The 15073-nt window shown below is 52.0% G+C and overlaps 1 protein-coding gene across 1 annotated transcript; it reads right to left on the bottom strand.

Annotated features, from left to right (window-relative positions):
* Positions 1-786: 786 nt before the first annotated feature.
* Positions 787-2554, bottom strand: CXCR5 (C-X-C motif chemokine receptor 5; the record flags this gene model as incomplete). Its single annotated transcript, XM_084249843.1, has 2 exons — positions 787-1851; positions 2549-2554. 2 exons carry the CDS (start codon positions 2552-2554, stop codon positions 787-789), a joined length of 1071 nt encoding a protein of 356 aa, XP_084105969.1.
* Between the last annotated feature and the right edge of the window lie 12519 nt (positions 2555-15073).

Raw genomic sequence — 15073 nt, 5'->3', positions numbered from 1 at the left:
CAGGAGACCTCCAGCCTGGACAGAGAAGGCACTGGCTGCTGCATGTCCATCCTTGGGGCTGGGGGAAGAAAATGTCTCTTTCCCTGTGGACTTGTCTTACTTCATCTCCAGGACACTGACAGCTCTGTGAGCATGACTGGAGTCTGCTCTTCTCTCGACCAGTGTGACAAAGGGATGGCCTGACATCATTTTGGTCTGAGCCATGGGCAACTGCTTGGACTGGGCTAGTTTGGGCTTCCTGCTTGGTCAAGGTGGTGGCTTGGCAGAATGCCCGTGTTTGTTAGCGAATGAGATGTTCAGGCCACCCTCTGGTGCCAATTGGCCTTTCCTCAAACCTAACTTCCATCCATGCCCTGGGACTGGGCTCAGCTTTTGGTTTCTTTTGGTGGGTGGGGTAGGAGAAGTGACAGCTGTGCAGTCATTGGTCCATAAGATGATAGATTATGTTCCAGAAGGAGATTGGCTTGCCCTATTAGCAAGGGCAAAAGTAAAAGTCGTTTCTTCAGCTGCAGATGATTAACATGAGAGAAGGTGTGTGGCGTCCTCTCAGCCCAGATGGGCACGGGTGTCCTTTGCTATGCCTTTGGGCTGTTTCCCCAGGATTCCGGCCTAGCCCCAGGGCTGGCAGAAGAGCTGGCAGGGATGTCCTGGAAAGAGGGTTGATTCATCTGGCCACCTCAGATGAGGGCATTGGCCACGGTGAGCTCCCAGCTCCTGGTGGAAGGGGTTCCAGCATCACTGCACCCCTCCCCCCATGGAAAACAGGAACAAAGGGGCAGCTGGGACCTAGAAGGTGGTGAGGGAGGTGGCATTCTCTGATTCAGAGAGACTGCTGTTGCGCCAACTAGGGAAGAGCTGGCAAAGGGAGGCGGGGCCAGCACAGCCCAGCTTGGTCAGAAGCCTTGACAGGTCACTACGGAACTTCACGCCGGCAAACGTGTAGAGCATGGGATTGAGGCAGCAGTGGGCGAGGCCCAGGAACTCACTCATGGTGATGGCCACAGCGAGATAGCTATTCAGTTCACAGCCATTGCCCAAGACATTCAACCTCGAGAGGGTGTCCAGGAAGATGACAATGTGGTAGGGCGACCAGCAGAGAAAGAAGATGCTCGTCACCAGGATGGCCACCCTGACTGCCTTCTGCCGCTGAGGGCGCCGCTGGGCCTGGCGCAGCCTGTTCACCACCCCAACATAGCACCAGCTCATCACCAGCAATGGCAACAGGAATCCCCCGACATGGTAGAAGAAGCGGGAGATGAACCAGGCATTGGTTTCAGCTTCGTTCTCCTGGGGGAAGGTGCAGCGTAGGAGGGAGTCATTGTGATGGGGTTCACTGACCTTGGCAAAGAGGATCTCTGGCAAGGCAAAGAAGAAACCCGCCAGCCAGATGGTGGCGCAGGTGATGTGGATGGGGAGGCGGCGGCGGTGGCGGTAGGCATGGACAGCATGGACGATGGCCAGGTAGCGGTCCACAGCGATGCAGGCCAGGAGCAGGCTGCTGCAGTAGAAGTTGATCTTGTGCAGAGCGATCACAGTTTTGCAGAGGAAGGTGCCCAGGACCCAACCCATGAAGCCTTCGGCCACAGCAAAGGGCAGGATGACGACTAGAAGGAGGTCTGCCACTGCCAGGTGGAAGAGGAAGGTCTCGGTGGAGCTGCGCGTATGCCGGTGCCGCTCCAGGATCACCAGTACCAGGATGTTGCCCATCATACCCAGGAGGAAGATGAGGCCGTACGCCAAGGGCATGAACACGGCCTTGAAGGAGGTCAGGAGGGGCCCCTCAACCGTCGGGCAGACACTGCTTTCCAAGGTGGTGTCTATGCTGTCGTTGTAGTTGGCCATTTCCTTGTACTGCAAGGGCAAGGAGACAGGAGGTGGGGAGACTGAGGACCCATCCTCTGGGAGAGGGCCCCCGACTCCCTTGTGGATTTTTCCTATCTCCCCAGGCTCACTGCTTTTGTCCCTGCGCTCCCAACACATCCCACCCACCAGACCCCAATTCCCCTTTGGGTGTCCTTGAACAAATCACTTTGCCTTTTCCAGGTTGAGTTTTCGTCTGTCAAAGGGACTAATTCCTCCCAGAGCAGTGACGAAGACGAAAGGAGATGTATGGTGTGGCTATGCTTCATAAACTCTGAAGTGCTGTGCACCTGTAAGTTATTTTGTGCTGATGTAGCCTCAGGAATGGAAGGACTCAGGGCCCTGGGGCTGGAATGGATCCTTCTGGTTTGGGAATGGAGGTGATTGGGCCGAGGCGCCATCTGTTCCAATGCTGAACAGAGAGAGCTGTGGGCCCTGAAACCTAGGATCCTGCTGGGGGGCTGGTGCTCAGGTGGCTCGCTGGCTTCCTCTCGACTTGCCCTCTATTCCTGACTGTCTTCATTGTATCTGACATTGTAGTAAGAGCCTTCCCTTCCTTTAATCTGCACAGCAGGCTCAAGGTACGAAGTATACTAATTTTATCGACCTGCCTTGCTAAAGATCAGTTCTGTTGGAACCCACGGTTGATCTAACTGAGCCAATACTTCCTCCCCATGCGCTGACCTACCGGCATCCCTCCCAGCTGCTTCCCAGGGGTGGCAAACTCCCCCTCCCCGCTCTGTGCCCTTCCTTGGCTCCAGCACGGAGAGCAAAGGAGAGCACTGTAAGCAGAGAGAGGGGCCGAGGAGAGAAGCAGAAGGAAGTGAGAAGGACACGGAGGCCAGGCACGGGACGGGTGGGGGGGCTCAGGGGGGTGGTAAGTCCAGGCACAGGACTGGGGGGCCTTCCCCACGTGAAGGGCTGTGCCCACCATGTCTCCGGAAGCGCCCTCCTCCTGAGCCTCCCCCCTGCCCCCCACAGCGCTCAGGTTGTTTACCCAGCTAACCGCAAAGGAAGACTCGGTGCTTGTTTTCATACCTTTCACTCGCAGCTGTCCCCCTGCACCTGCTCCTCCTTACCAGCCAGCTCTGTGCTTCCCATCCTCCCCTCACCAGACCCCTCCACTCAGCATTTCAAAACTACTATAATCGATTTACGATTTACGTAGGTTCAGAAAGACACGTCTGTAAAAGATGAGCCCAGGGAGGGAGAGGGCGGTCTCTGCATCCAGGCCCTGGGTGGTCTCATGCTGCTCTCCTGCCAGGGGAGCCCGGGAATTGCCACGGGCCCTTCTTGCCTCCCAGGGGTCACTGTCAATGGTGGGCAGACCCCTTTCCCAACTGGGTTCTTTCCTTCTGGTCCCCAGGGTGGGTGGTGCTGGGGGTGGGGTGGGGTGGGGAGGCACATTAGTGCAATGGCAGAGCCACCTGCCCCGCCCTCCCCATGCCCAGCATTCCCTGGCCATTGCCTCGGTGCCAGGGATCCTCACCCGAATGTCCAGGGCTACTGTCCCTCCTTGCATCCCAGCCCCTTCAGCGTCACCACTCCGTCCATCTCCTTCAGAGAGGACAGGATGAGCTGGCCAGCCTGCACGTCCCATCCCGTCAGTGGACCTATAAGCGGTGCTTTTTTCTGTCTTTATCTTTTTTAATTTTTGCTTTCACGTTGAATAGCAAAGCCAGTTATAAGCAAAAGTGGCGTTTGCAGAAAAAGCTCTTCCATAGGAGCAGAGTAAGCCGAGCTCGGTGCATCACACACAGAACACAAGGCAGGGCTCACAGAGAAACCTCAAAGAGGTTCAGCTGCAGGTTCTCGCGGGGAAAGATGTGTCTCACATGCCGTGAGGTCGCAGGGCGCACTGCACAGCCTCCCTGAGGCTCGAGTCTGTGGGTTTTCTTCCCAGGCTTTCCCTGGGGCCAGGGTGGGGGGCGGGGGAGCAGGCTCCAGGGTCCCCTCCTTGCCTTTAAACCAGAGCCCTCCACTTCTGTCTCATGTGGTGTTTCACACATAGCCTTTGTTTAAGGGAATAGTTTTGCTTTCATTTGAAAGCTGTGGGCTTGCATGGTGAGGCATGAACTCCTGAGGAGGGTCTTTACATTTCGACAAAATGTTTGTTCTCAGACCTTTCAAAGTTCCTTTTCTCCCTCTAGGCTCCAGGCATCCTGTCCTACAGGTTCACATTCCTGCCCCCTACAGGATGCCCCAATCTCCCTTTGCCCAAGCTCTCTCTCTCCCCTCTCGTTCCTACCCTTCCCTGGGGCTCCACTCAGCCCTCCCTCCTGCGTCCTGTGGAGCTCTTTCGACTTGGAATTACGTCCTCTCTTCTAGCTCTGTCTTCGCACCCCCACACCTCTCCACCCAGCAACAGAGCGCCTCTGTTGCAGCACCCAGGACTGGGATGTCCATTTCCCCGCTCAGTGGCTGGCTCCTGGAGGCCGCCTCACGCTGTCATGTATTTCACGCACGATGGACACGCAGCCGCTGTGCGCGGAGCTGCTCCGAGAGCGCTTGGCTGCAGAAGGCCAGGGCACTTGAATTCTGGACTTCAAGCAAGTCCCTCTCTGTGCCTCAGAGATGCCGTCTTTCCTTTTAAACTTTGCAAGTTCCTGCTTCCGCCCACTGCCCTGGGACAGCTCGAGCCTCTCTTTGCTTCCCTGTCCATGTTGGGAACTATTTGAGTCTCGTCATCGAATGCATCCATTTGACTCCCTGGGATTCAGCAGGAGTTAAAGGGAGAAAGCAATGAGATGAGCTGTCTTCATGCAGAGCAAAGCGATTCAGAGAGGAGAGAGGCAGGGCTAGAGGCAAGCAAAGGGGCAGCCAGTTGGGCTGGACGCCTCCTTTCTTGGCAGCGGTGGCCTCTGGCTGTCCTACTGCCCAGCAGAGGGCAGAGGTGGAGCCAGCCTGTCTGGCCCAAAAGCCCTTTGTGAGACTCATCAAGTCCTTACCCTCTAAAACTTTCAAGTTGATTGATGTATTGCTCATTTAAAGCCAGTGTGGTGGGAAGTGTCCCCGGGACTCCGGAGCCCCCATCTCTTGAGAACCCAGGTTTTACAGGAGGGTTGTGAGTGGCAGCACTGGCGCTTACTCCAGAGGCATTGTTTGGCAAAGAGCTCAGGCAGAGGGGGAGATGGGAGTTAGCCTGCGTGAAGAGTGCTGGGAGTTGCCTGTACCTCTCAGTAGAGGTGTCAAACAGATGTTTTTGGGGTTCGGGAGTGGCACATGTTAAAGCCACTTTCCACACCCAAGGTCATCAGTCCCTCCACCTTCCCCAAACTATGGAGAGAGGTAATAAAGCAGGGTTCACTCTAGCTTGATGAGAAGTGAAGACTCAGGAATATGGAACAACAAGGGAGTCCTCCCAGAGGGAGCATAGTGGAGCAACCTGGAGGGTGGTCCACTCATCTTTGACATAACCAGCTGCAGGAACCCACACACATATTCTGAGAGCACCAGGCACCCTGCAAAGATAGGGAGGGGCCTTGATAACATGAGGCACAGGTGGCCTCCACCAAGGCCAGGGACTCATGTCCCAAAGAAGCCAAGTAAACACAGTGACCCAGATGAAGCTGAGCATCGATCCAGGAATACAGGTAGAAAGTGTCTGTGAGCACCGAGGAGGGGGCAAGAGCAGGACCTAGAATACTCCTTGTCCGGGTATTGAGGGACCAGGAGAGGGGAGGATGGGGCAGAGAGAGCTGAGTGCTGGGCCTGGGGTGGGCTCACCAGTGTTGCTCTCCTTCCCTCTCTTCCTCCCTCTGGCCCTCTCTTCTTTCTGTCCTCTGGAACCTCTGTAAGACCCAGGCCCTCTCTGGATAATTACAAAGCCCTATCTGACTTTGCCAAATACCCAAGCTGCTCCACTTCCCGGCGCTGCCAACATGAAACTTAGCAAACTGAGATTCTAGGCCAGCAGTTGGGGGCAGGGGAGGCATCGAGAGCTCACCTCTGGGATCCCTGATCCGGGACCCTCTTACACTCTCAGCCCTGTCTTGGGCAACGTGGCTGGAGGGCGCTTTCAGACAATGCGGGTGCCCTCTCAGCCTGAAACTACGAGCCCAAGCTGACCAAATGGAATTGCATGGGCAAAAATAGAGAGCCCTCCACCAGGGTTTAAAATGTCAACAAGACACATTAGGTACAGTTTATGAGAAAAAGACTAGAGAGTGTGTTAACTCCAAGCTGACAGTGAGTCACCAGGGCGATGTGGTTGCCAGAGGGCCACTGTCACCTCACTTTAGGTGAACAGAGAAACATGGAGGTGGGCAACTGGCACCAAGCCAGCCTGTTTGGTCTGGGCAAGTGTGACCAGTTAGCAGAGGGGTCTGGAAATCCCCGCCTTCGGAGGAAGTTTTCAGGTACAAGCAGGGCAGAGTCTTGGGGAGAGAAGGCTTGGATCCAAATAGGGGCGTCTTCTTCAAGGACTGGAAAGAACTCCCACGGGCACGGGGGCAGGATGTGCTTGTGCATGAGCTTCTGGAGGACAGACCACAGACAAAGGCTTGGGGTGGGGATGTTTCCATCAAAGGAGACAGAACCTTCCAATAGGCAGAACTGCCAACAAAGGATCAGTCCTTGAGAGGAAGAATGTTTGAACCTAAGAGTGTGGGATGGAATTCCTGTCCTGCCCTCAAATAGTTCTTGCTCTCAGCTCCCAGCTTCTCAGATTAGCTCAGTGTTGTACCTGCCCAGGCCTGAGCTGCTTCTTAGCATGATCTCCATCTTCTCAGCACTAGGGTGGGAACCGTCAGCTTCTCCTGCCTGTCTGTCCTGAGGGGACACCCGAGGCTGACCTTGCTTCTCAGCCCCAAGGGGGTGCAGAGCAGCTAAGCGCATTCACCCAGGCCAAACCCCAGGACTCCAGGGCCTGAGTCATACTGGCTGCAGGAGGTGTCTGCACACAGATGTGGGTCATTGCTCTGGCCAGAGGGACACATGCGAGCTCCATCTCCTTTTATGTTTGGTTTGAATACTCCCAGCCAAGAGTCGAGAGCTGTGAGTGGGGCCAGCCAGGGTGTCTTTCATTCCAGCCTTCAGTGGCTTGAGGGCAGTAGGCTGGGTTGGGCTGGGAAGGGTTTGGAAGGTTGAGATAGGTAGGGGTAAGTGCCCATACTCTCTAAAAACTATCTGAGACTCTTGTTTGTCATTTGCCACATCTCCCCTGCTTGCCTGCCCCACCCCACTTCAGGAGCCAGACTGCCAGGTTCCTCTCCCATCTCTCCCCAAGAGTTTTGGCCATTAAGAGCATGGTATTGTGAAGGATATGGTTCTGGAGGAAACTTTAAACTACTCCTGCCTCTGTACTGAGTCTTAAGGTCCTCCTAGAACCCCAAGTCAATTTGCATTTTGGGGACAGAGTCACACAATCAAGGGACAGATAAGCACCTCTCCTAGGTATACCCAGCAACCTGGTGAACCGTCCCCTGGGTCAGTACTGCTTTGAAATATTTTGTCCCATGGTTCCTGAAGGAAAGCCCATCCTTGTATCCTGATTCTCAGTGCCAAGGTCATGGGTTTTCATGCTCTTCTGCCTGAGGAGCAGGGTCAGAAATGGTTTGTGTCCTCAAGGAGGGCTGGGTTCCTTTTGGGGACTCTGTGGTCTGTGTCCTCGAGTTCAGTTTCATCCCTGTACTGACCCTTCCTCAGGCTGGCCCTGGCACCCTCTCTCATGTCTGAACTCTCCAATCAAAACCAAATCAGGGCCTCTTCCACCGGGTTTCCTCTGGGACTTTTGCCCTGGTTAAGGGGTGATCCTCCCCTCCCCGAGGTAAAGCCCAGAAACAGCCTGAGCTGGTTTTGGTTCCTCTTCTTTCCCCCCTCCTGATGAATCTAGATGGTACATGTGACAGAGCTCTACAGCCCGCGGTGCCCACCACACTGAAGTGGTGGTTGTGGGGGTCGTTACTGAGGGTCACGGGCAGCCAGGTCCTGGGGTTGGAGCAGCTTCCTCTCCTGGCTGCTGTGCAGGGTGGGGCTGGAGGTGTGGTTTGTGACCCACCCTGTAGGTACTCTGGCCCTGGCCCTGACCCTGTTAAGAGGAGGCCCCACACTGGCAGACCAAGGTCCCTGTGGACAGAGCCGTTTCTGGGTCTACCTAGATCTGCACACCGCCGGGACCTGCTCTTTGTCTGTGGTACTTAGTCATCTAGATGTTTCTGGTTTAGATCCCCAAATCATGGGAATGAGCAACCCACCTTAAGAAAATGGATATTTTAAGCAACTAGACTTGAACTTAGAGCTCAAGAGGAGCCTGGGACAACAGCATGATCACGCCTTTGCTGATGGACAAAGACCCCCAGTTCTTAACTCCAATATCAGAATGTAGAACCCAGTGTTCTAGGAAAGTAGATCAATATTTAGTTTGGACAAGGACAGGAAATGGAATTGGAAGCAAAAGGAATAGAAGCTAGACTAACTCCAGAGAGGACAGGTGAGCTCAGAGCTTCAGTGCATCGCAAGTCAAGATATATTTATTGAGAAGCCACTACATGCAAGGCTCTCCTGCCACTCTGCCATGCCAGGGGCTCTGTGCTGTGAGACACTGACAGGACGTCAAAACTGCTCAAGGTCCAGCTGTGAGTGGGTGGGGTAAGGAGGAAGAGGGTCTGTGCTCCGGTGGTAACAGCCCTGGAGAGGACGTGTAGGAGGTAAGTGGCTGTGGGGCACGGGGCTGGAGCTGGCCAGCCAGCGCTAGAGGATTCCTGATTAAGGGGGTTCAGCCATTCTGGGGTCCCTGGCTCATGAACACTCATCTGAGGTATGACATGAAGCAAGTTTTCAGGTCTCTCCCTGAGCAATAGATTTTCTTTGATATGTGAGATTCTCTCTGCTGCCCCACCGTCCCGGCCACCACCTGTGTCTAGTAGGTCATGAAGTGGAGTGAGGCGTGCAGTTAGGGGAAACTCTTGAGGTTTCTCAGAAGCCAAGACCAGCCAGTTCTTGAATTGCTTACTATGATGTCCAACTGGGTCAGGGGCTCATGGTCAGCTTGAAACCTTGGGCAGAGGAAGACACCCAGTAACCTAATTAGGAGCGAGCGGGGGGCCAGGGCTGGAGCAACTTGCCTCAAGAGGGAGCGAAGGTTTAGTCCAATTTTGGGAACTGCTCAGCTCCGATTAGGCTCAGGGTCAGCTTCATGGTCATTGACCTGTATAGTCACTCAGGGCCCTGTCCTTAGATGAACCCTGTATTTAGTCTGTATGACTGTCCTGAAATTCTTACTCATTTTTAAACTAGAGGCCCTGTATTTTCATTTTACATTGGGTTCCACAAATTATGCAGCAGGTCTGACTAGACAGATGGTTCTGGCTGCTTCTACCCGGAGATAATGTCTGAGAGGCCAGGCTTTGGGTAAGTAATCCTCTCCCTCACCTTCTCCCATGTTCCAGGTACACTCCCAAGTTGTGGGATCTGGGCACACGAGAGGAAATATTTCAGAATTCTCTGGAAACACAGTTGGTGGAGTTACAGTGTAGACTCCAGCCAGGGGAGTTAGAGTGATTTGGAGAAGCGCTCAAGGTGCCAGGAGAGCTAGTGGTTATAGGAAAAGGAGTTTGGATCCTTCATGAACCAGTCCAGAATGCAGCCCAGAGAGAAGTCCCTTCTTCAGATGTGCCATTGACCACGGGGGGAAAAGGAGAAAAGACCACAAAGAAGTTTCCAAGAGGCCCTTATACGCAGTTTTCTGTTGCCCCACACAGAAGCGCAGAGGTCTCTCATGGAGCAGCGCCCACACACAGCCTTTGGGACTCCAGTGACAACTAAGTTACCTGAGCCACCCTGCTTCACTGGACAGACTTGGGTGGGTGGCAGAGAGTCATGCTGGGGACCCTTCCCTTAGCCCACCCAAGGATATCTGATCCAGTGAGCCCAGTCCTTTGAGGGGGGGCCCCCAAGAAGCTCTAAGACATTTCTAGGATTTGCAAAGCGTTCTCTCACCAACTTGGTGCCCCTGGCCCCTGACTCCAGCCCACTCGGGTCCTCTCCCTTGTGGACCATCTGGTCTCCAACCACCTCAGGTCAGCACAGAACCCTTGTCTAAGAACTTTCAATGAGTGATGTTTTTCTCTTTGGCTAGACCTTGAGTTACTAATGGTCGGGACCAGGTCCCCAACTTCTCAGCCCACACAGAATTTATGCTGTGCCCCAAATATGTATCAGTTGACTAGCAACTCCAGCTAGTCCCGAATGCTTTTTCCCCAGGCCCTTATTCCAGCCCTAAGACGTAAAGAGAGATTCCCCTATTGAAGAATGGAGAGGCAAAGTGACTTGTTCCAGGTCACGTAGCAAGTCAGGGAGATGCAAGACGTGAGCCCATTCTTCTCTCCCCTCCTCCCCAAGGCTGTCTCTCACAGGCATTCCGCCATGGAATGGGAAGTTAGATCTTAAAAGGCAGGTGCCGATGGACCTGTCTAGATTCTGCCAGTCCCCAGCGAGAGGGGACTCCATACTGTCTCCCCTCTCCTTTGGAGCCTGGACCCCAGCACAGGCCATTTAGAATTCCAAGTAGGGCCCCACTGACCAGCCACTCACCAGGTCATCCACATTGTAGTTCAAGAAGTCCATTTCCTGGGTGTGGAGATAGCTCATAGTTGTCCCCGTACGTCACCAGACTGGTCACTGTGATGCTGACAGGCTCGCCAGCGGGTGCAGATCGAGGTGGCAGCCGTCAGCTGCAAATTTAAACAAATGATCTGAGCGCTATCTCCTGGGCTGTGGGTCCTTTACCACTCATCGCTTTTTTTTTTTCCACTGGGTCTTTTCTGTTTTTTTTTTTTTTTTTTTTAAGAAAAAGGGAAAATCCCCATAGCATAAGTGCTAGTCAAGCAGTTCATCTTCTTTCCTGGCAATGATTGCTTCAGAGCACTTGTGATGGGCTTAAAAGGCTGCTCCTTTCTCTCCACTGGCATTCCAATAAGGGACTCCCATTTTGTCATGAAAACCATTGCACCTTCTGAGGAGTAAAGAGGGAAACTCCACAGAAAAGGAAACAGGAGGGCCCTGGCAGGATCTCTCCGCCAAGCCTCCTCCAAGCCTTCTTTCTCTCCACTAGGGTGACCAACCATCCAGTTTGCCCAGCACCGAAAGTCCCTGGTCCTGGGAACCCCCTCAGTCCCAGGCCAACTGGGACACTCGATCACCCTGCTTGGCACTATCCTGGTGGCCACGGCTGGGCAAAACCCCTTCTCTTTCTAGATCAAGTTCAGAAGAGATAGGCTAGAAATGTTCAAAGGGGGAAAAACATTACGGGATGACAGAAATGAAATTACCCAAATCACCAAGCACTAAAACTTAAAGTCTCAGTCATTTTCTCGCATGAAATAGCGATGTTCGAGCTACAAATGAGGTTGGTGGGCAATTGAATGAGTGACATCCTCAGCTCCCCAGCGAGAGGAGATTTCTCCCCTAGGCCCAGAGAGGGAGAGTGAAGTCTCCAGGACCTGCAGCTTAAGCCCATGTCCTGACTCCATATCCAGTGTTTTCTCTACCACATCAGGTGCCCCGCCCTTCCCTTCAACTCTGCCCCATCTGAGGATTCTTTCCTTGAAGAAGCCCTTTCCTTTAAGGTTGATGTTGATTCATTTCTCTTCGTTGTCTCATCTTTGTGCATTTTCTTCCAGGCAGGGGCACTTCCTCTCTTGGCTCACAAGGATATCAAAGCAATGGTCACTTACACGGAAGCTTCTCGTGTGATCAACTCTTTGTCCCACTTCAACCCTTATCCAGATGACCAATTGCTGGGATTCTACCCATTCTCCTGCCAGATCCTTTGCCCTTTCTGCCCTATGCACCTTTTCCTTGTCTCTCCTATACCTTGCTTACACCCCACTTCACCCTCAACAGATACATATCTCAACAACTGGAGGAGTGTTCTGTGGTTTTGTGCTGTTAGGGTCTTTCTTCCTGCTCTTTGTTCACTGCCTTCGGTAACTGCTTTCAAGCAGGAAGAATCCCAGGACAAGAGGTTGGAATTTCTCCCCAAGCTTGCTGTGTGCTCCCCATTTTCAAACCCCCCCCCATACCTCTCTCCCTTCTATCTGTTGATATATTCAATTTAGCTTTTGTTACTCTAAAGACATCCGTCAGGAAACAACAAACAGGAACTGGAAGGGAACTTGAAAGGCAAACCAGTCCATCCTCATTCCCCTCCTCTGCCCACAGCAAATGCAAGATCCCTGTCACTGTGTCCTTATCAGATGGCAACCCAGTGTCGTGCCTACCTCACCAACAGTGAGAAACTTATTCTTGTCAAGACATCATGATATAATGGAGGACAATTTAATCACTAGAAACTTCATCCTGAATCCAAATATGTATCCCTATAACTCATCCCCAGAGACCCTGGCTCTGCCTTCTGCTAGGCTGTTTAATTGCTGTTCTAATAAGCACCCTCTGTAGACAGTTGCCACATCCCCACAGGTCTTCTCCAAAACACATAATGCCAGGTCTTCAACCATTCTTCAGAGCACATTTTTTCTGGGTCCCCTTTCAACCTGTTCTTTGACCTCTGGGTGATTTCTGGTTAAAGATCCAGGTGCTGTCTGACTAGAATAAATATAGGAAGATAAGAGTTTCCTTGTTCAAGAAACTTAGACAATAATAACAAAAATGCTTAACAGATTCATTTTGATAGCTCTTGTCCATCATTTCATCTCATAAAGGGAAATTTTTGAAATACTGATCCAATCACGAGGTAATGTGATGACAATTCAGGTCAGCCTGGTATCCTTCAGTCTATCCAAGTCCTGGTGGAAAATGTTGACAGGACAACACCAATCACAGACCCCTGCTTCATGACCTAGTCTCAAAAGGTAGGGAAGACTTCATGGAAAGAAGTACGGCATGAACTGGACACTGACATTTTGGATAGAATGAGGACTGCCGTGCCTGGACAGAAGGGTACATGGGAGGGGCGTGGGAGATAAGACTACATGAAAAAATATGTGGAAAGAATTACTCAACATGTGCTGGGTGTGGTTATGATAGTGATGATGATGATGAGGGAGGGGGGAGGGAGAAGGAGACAGGAAGAGGCTGGAGTGTGCACTGATGAGGTAGGATTTACCCCTGTGGCCTTCTCTCCGGTTCTTCCCATAGTTATTCATTTCCCTTGATGGGCTGCAGACTAGAAGAGGGATTCAGGAGGAGGCCAGGCCTGCTTCTCAGTGAGGTGGCAGGTATGATAGTGGTTCCTCTGTGACGGTCTGGGGCAGAGAGGCAGTCTGTCAGCTTCCCAGTGACTGACCTGGGAACCTGTGACTATCACCTGAGTATCTCTCTAGTCTCTTGACTTCCTGGTGCTTCTTTGAACCGTGGAAGCATTCAGATCTCCCTTCTTTCCTCCCCAGAATCTAGAACATAGTACAGGCCCCCAACTCTGGGCCCTTGTTCGAGCCATTGACCTTTTTTTAAAATAAAGATTTATTTTTATTTATTTATGCATACAAGAACTGGGGTGTAGGCCAGAGGTGCAAGGGTGGGAGGAATGAGAGGATTGACCAGAGACAGAGTGGGGAACAGAACAAGTGGATCTACTGAAATACACTGCTGAGGGGAGCAGTGAGCGAGACAGGAGAGGTCTGCTGTGCCATGTGGGTTAGCTCCCTGGCCAGTGCTCGAACTCATGCCACAGTGGCTGGCAATAGCTTGATAGTGCTGAGACTTAAACCCTGCGCCACTAGGGAGGCCCGAGGCATTGACTTTTGATGGTCAAAACAGTTTGCCCTAAATGGGTGGCTACTTCTTTTTTTTTTAATTTGTTTTAAGATTCATTCATTCATTCATTCATTCATTCATTTATACAAGCACTGGGTACAGTCAGAAGCACAGGGGGGGGTGAGAGAATTCACCAGAGCCAGAGCGGGGAGCAGAGCAGGCAGAAGGACCGAAGTACACTGCTGAGGGGAGCAGCGGGCAGCAGGAGAGGTCTGCGCGCCATGCAGGACCCTCCTCTGGTGGCCGGGGAGCAGCCAGGGATTGAACCGGTGCTGCAGAGGCTGTAGGCAGTGTCACAACCCAGCGCTCAACCGCTGCGCCACCGGGGAGGCCCTACTTCTTTTTTTTTTTTAATTTTTTTTAAAGATTTATTTATTTATGCACACAAGAACGGGGTACAGGCCAGAGGTACATGGGGTGAGAGGATTCACCAGAGACAGAATGGGGGAACAGAACAGATGGATTGACTGAGGGGAGCAGCAGGCGAGTCAGGAGAGGTCTGCTGTGCCATGTGGGTTCTCCCTGGCTGGGGATCGAGCTCATGCTGTAGTGGCTGCATATGGATGGCTGCTTAGCATTAGCCCAGGTAGACTTTTCTCAGTAATTTTACTTCACAATTCATGGATTATATTCCATTTCTATTTATATCAGATACCTAATGCTTTCTCTTAGTGTTCACTTCTCACATTCCACAGGAAAATTAAGTTCCTTTGAGTGCTGGAGTGCAAGAAATGGGTCGGGTTCCCCCCTTATTTTTTCGCTAATTTGGATATTCTCTGTTTCTCACCTGAGCAGAGATGGTCTCTTCTTTCTTGAACTACTGAGATCTTTCCTAACTATCCTGAACAGCTCCACGGGTCCTCATGGAAGGAGTCAGTCTGAAGAATGTTGGCCCTCCCAGGCACCCAAGGAGAATCTCATGAACTTTTGTGTAGCATTTACCAATGTGCAAAGCCCTCTGATTTTTACATTTGATTTCACTTACTCTTTATTTTTACCTTAATTTCATATTTAATTATTATTATTATATATTTTAAAAATAGGGAACACTTTGCAAATTTGCATGTCATCCTTGTGCGGGGAGGCCATACTAAACTTCTCTGTACCATTCTAATGTTAGTGCATGTGCTGCTGAAGGGAGCACTCACATTTCATTGTTTAACCCACAAAATAACTTGTGCGGAAAAACGAAACAAAACAAAACAAAACAAAACACCTTGTGTGGGCAGGAAGCATTAGCATCATCCTTGGCCAAACTTTGTTTTTAAAGATTTATTTATTTATATGTATGAGAACTAGAGTGTAGGCCAGAGGTGTGGGGAGTGAGAGGATTAACCAGAGACAGAGTGGGGTGCAGAACAGGCAGATCTACTGAAATACACTGCTGAGGGCAGCAGCGGGCGAGACAGGAGAGGTCTGCTGCACCATGTGGGTCACCTCCCTGGCCGGATATTGAACTCATGTTGCAGTGGCTGGCAATAGCTTGATAGTGCTGAGA

The sequence above is a fragment of the Talpa europaea genome (genome assembly GCF_964194135.1).
Source record: "Talpa europaea genome assembly, chromosome: 12".
NCBI lineage: Eukaryota > Metazoa > Chordata > Mammalia > Eulipotyphla > Talpidae > Talpa > Talpa europaea.
Note: the sequence above shows the minus strand (reverse complement) of the source record. Positions and strands in the feature narration are given on the sequence as shown.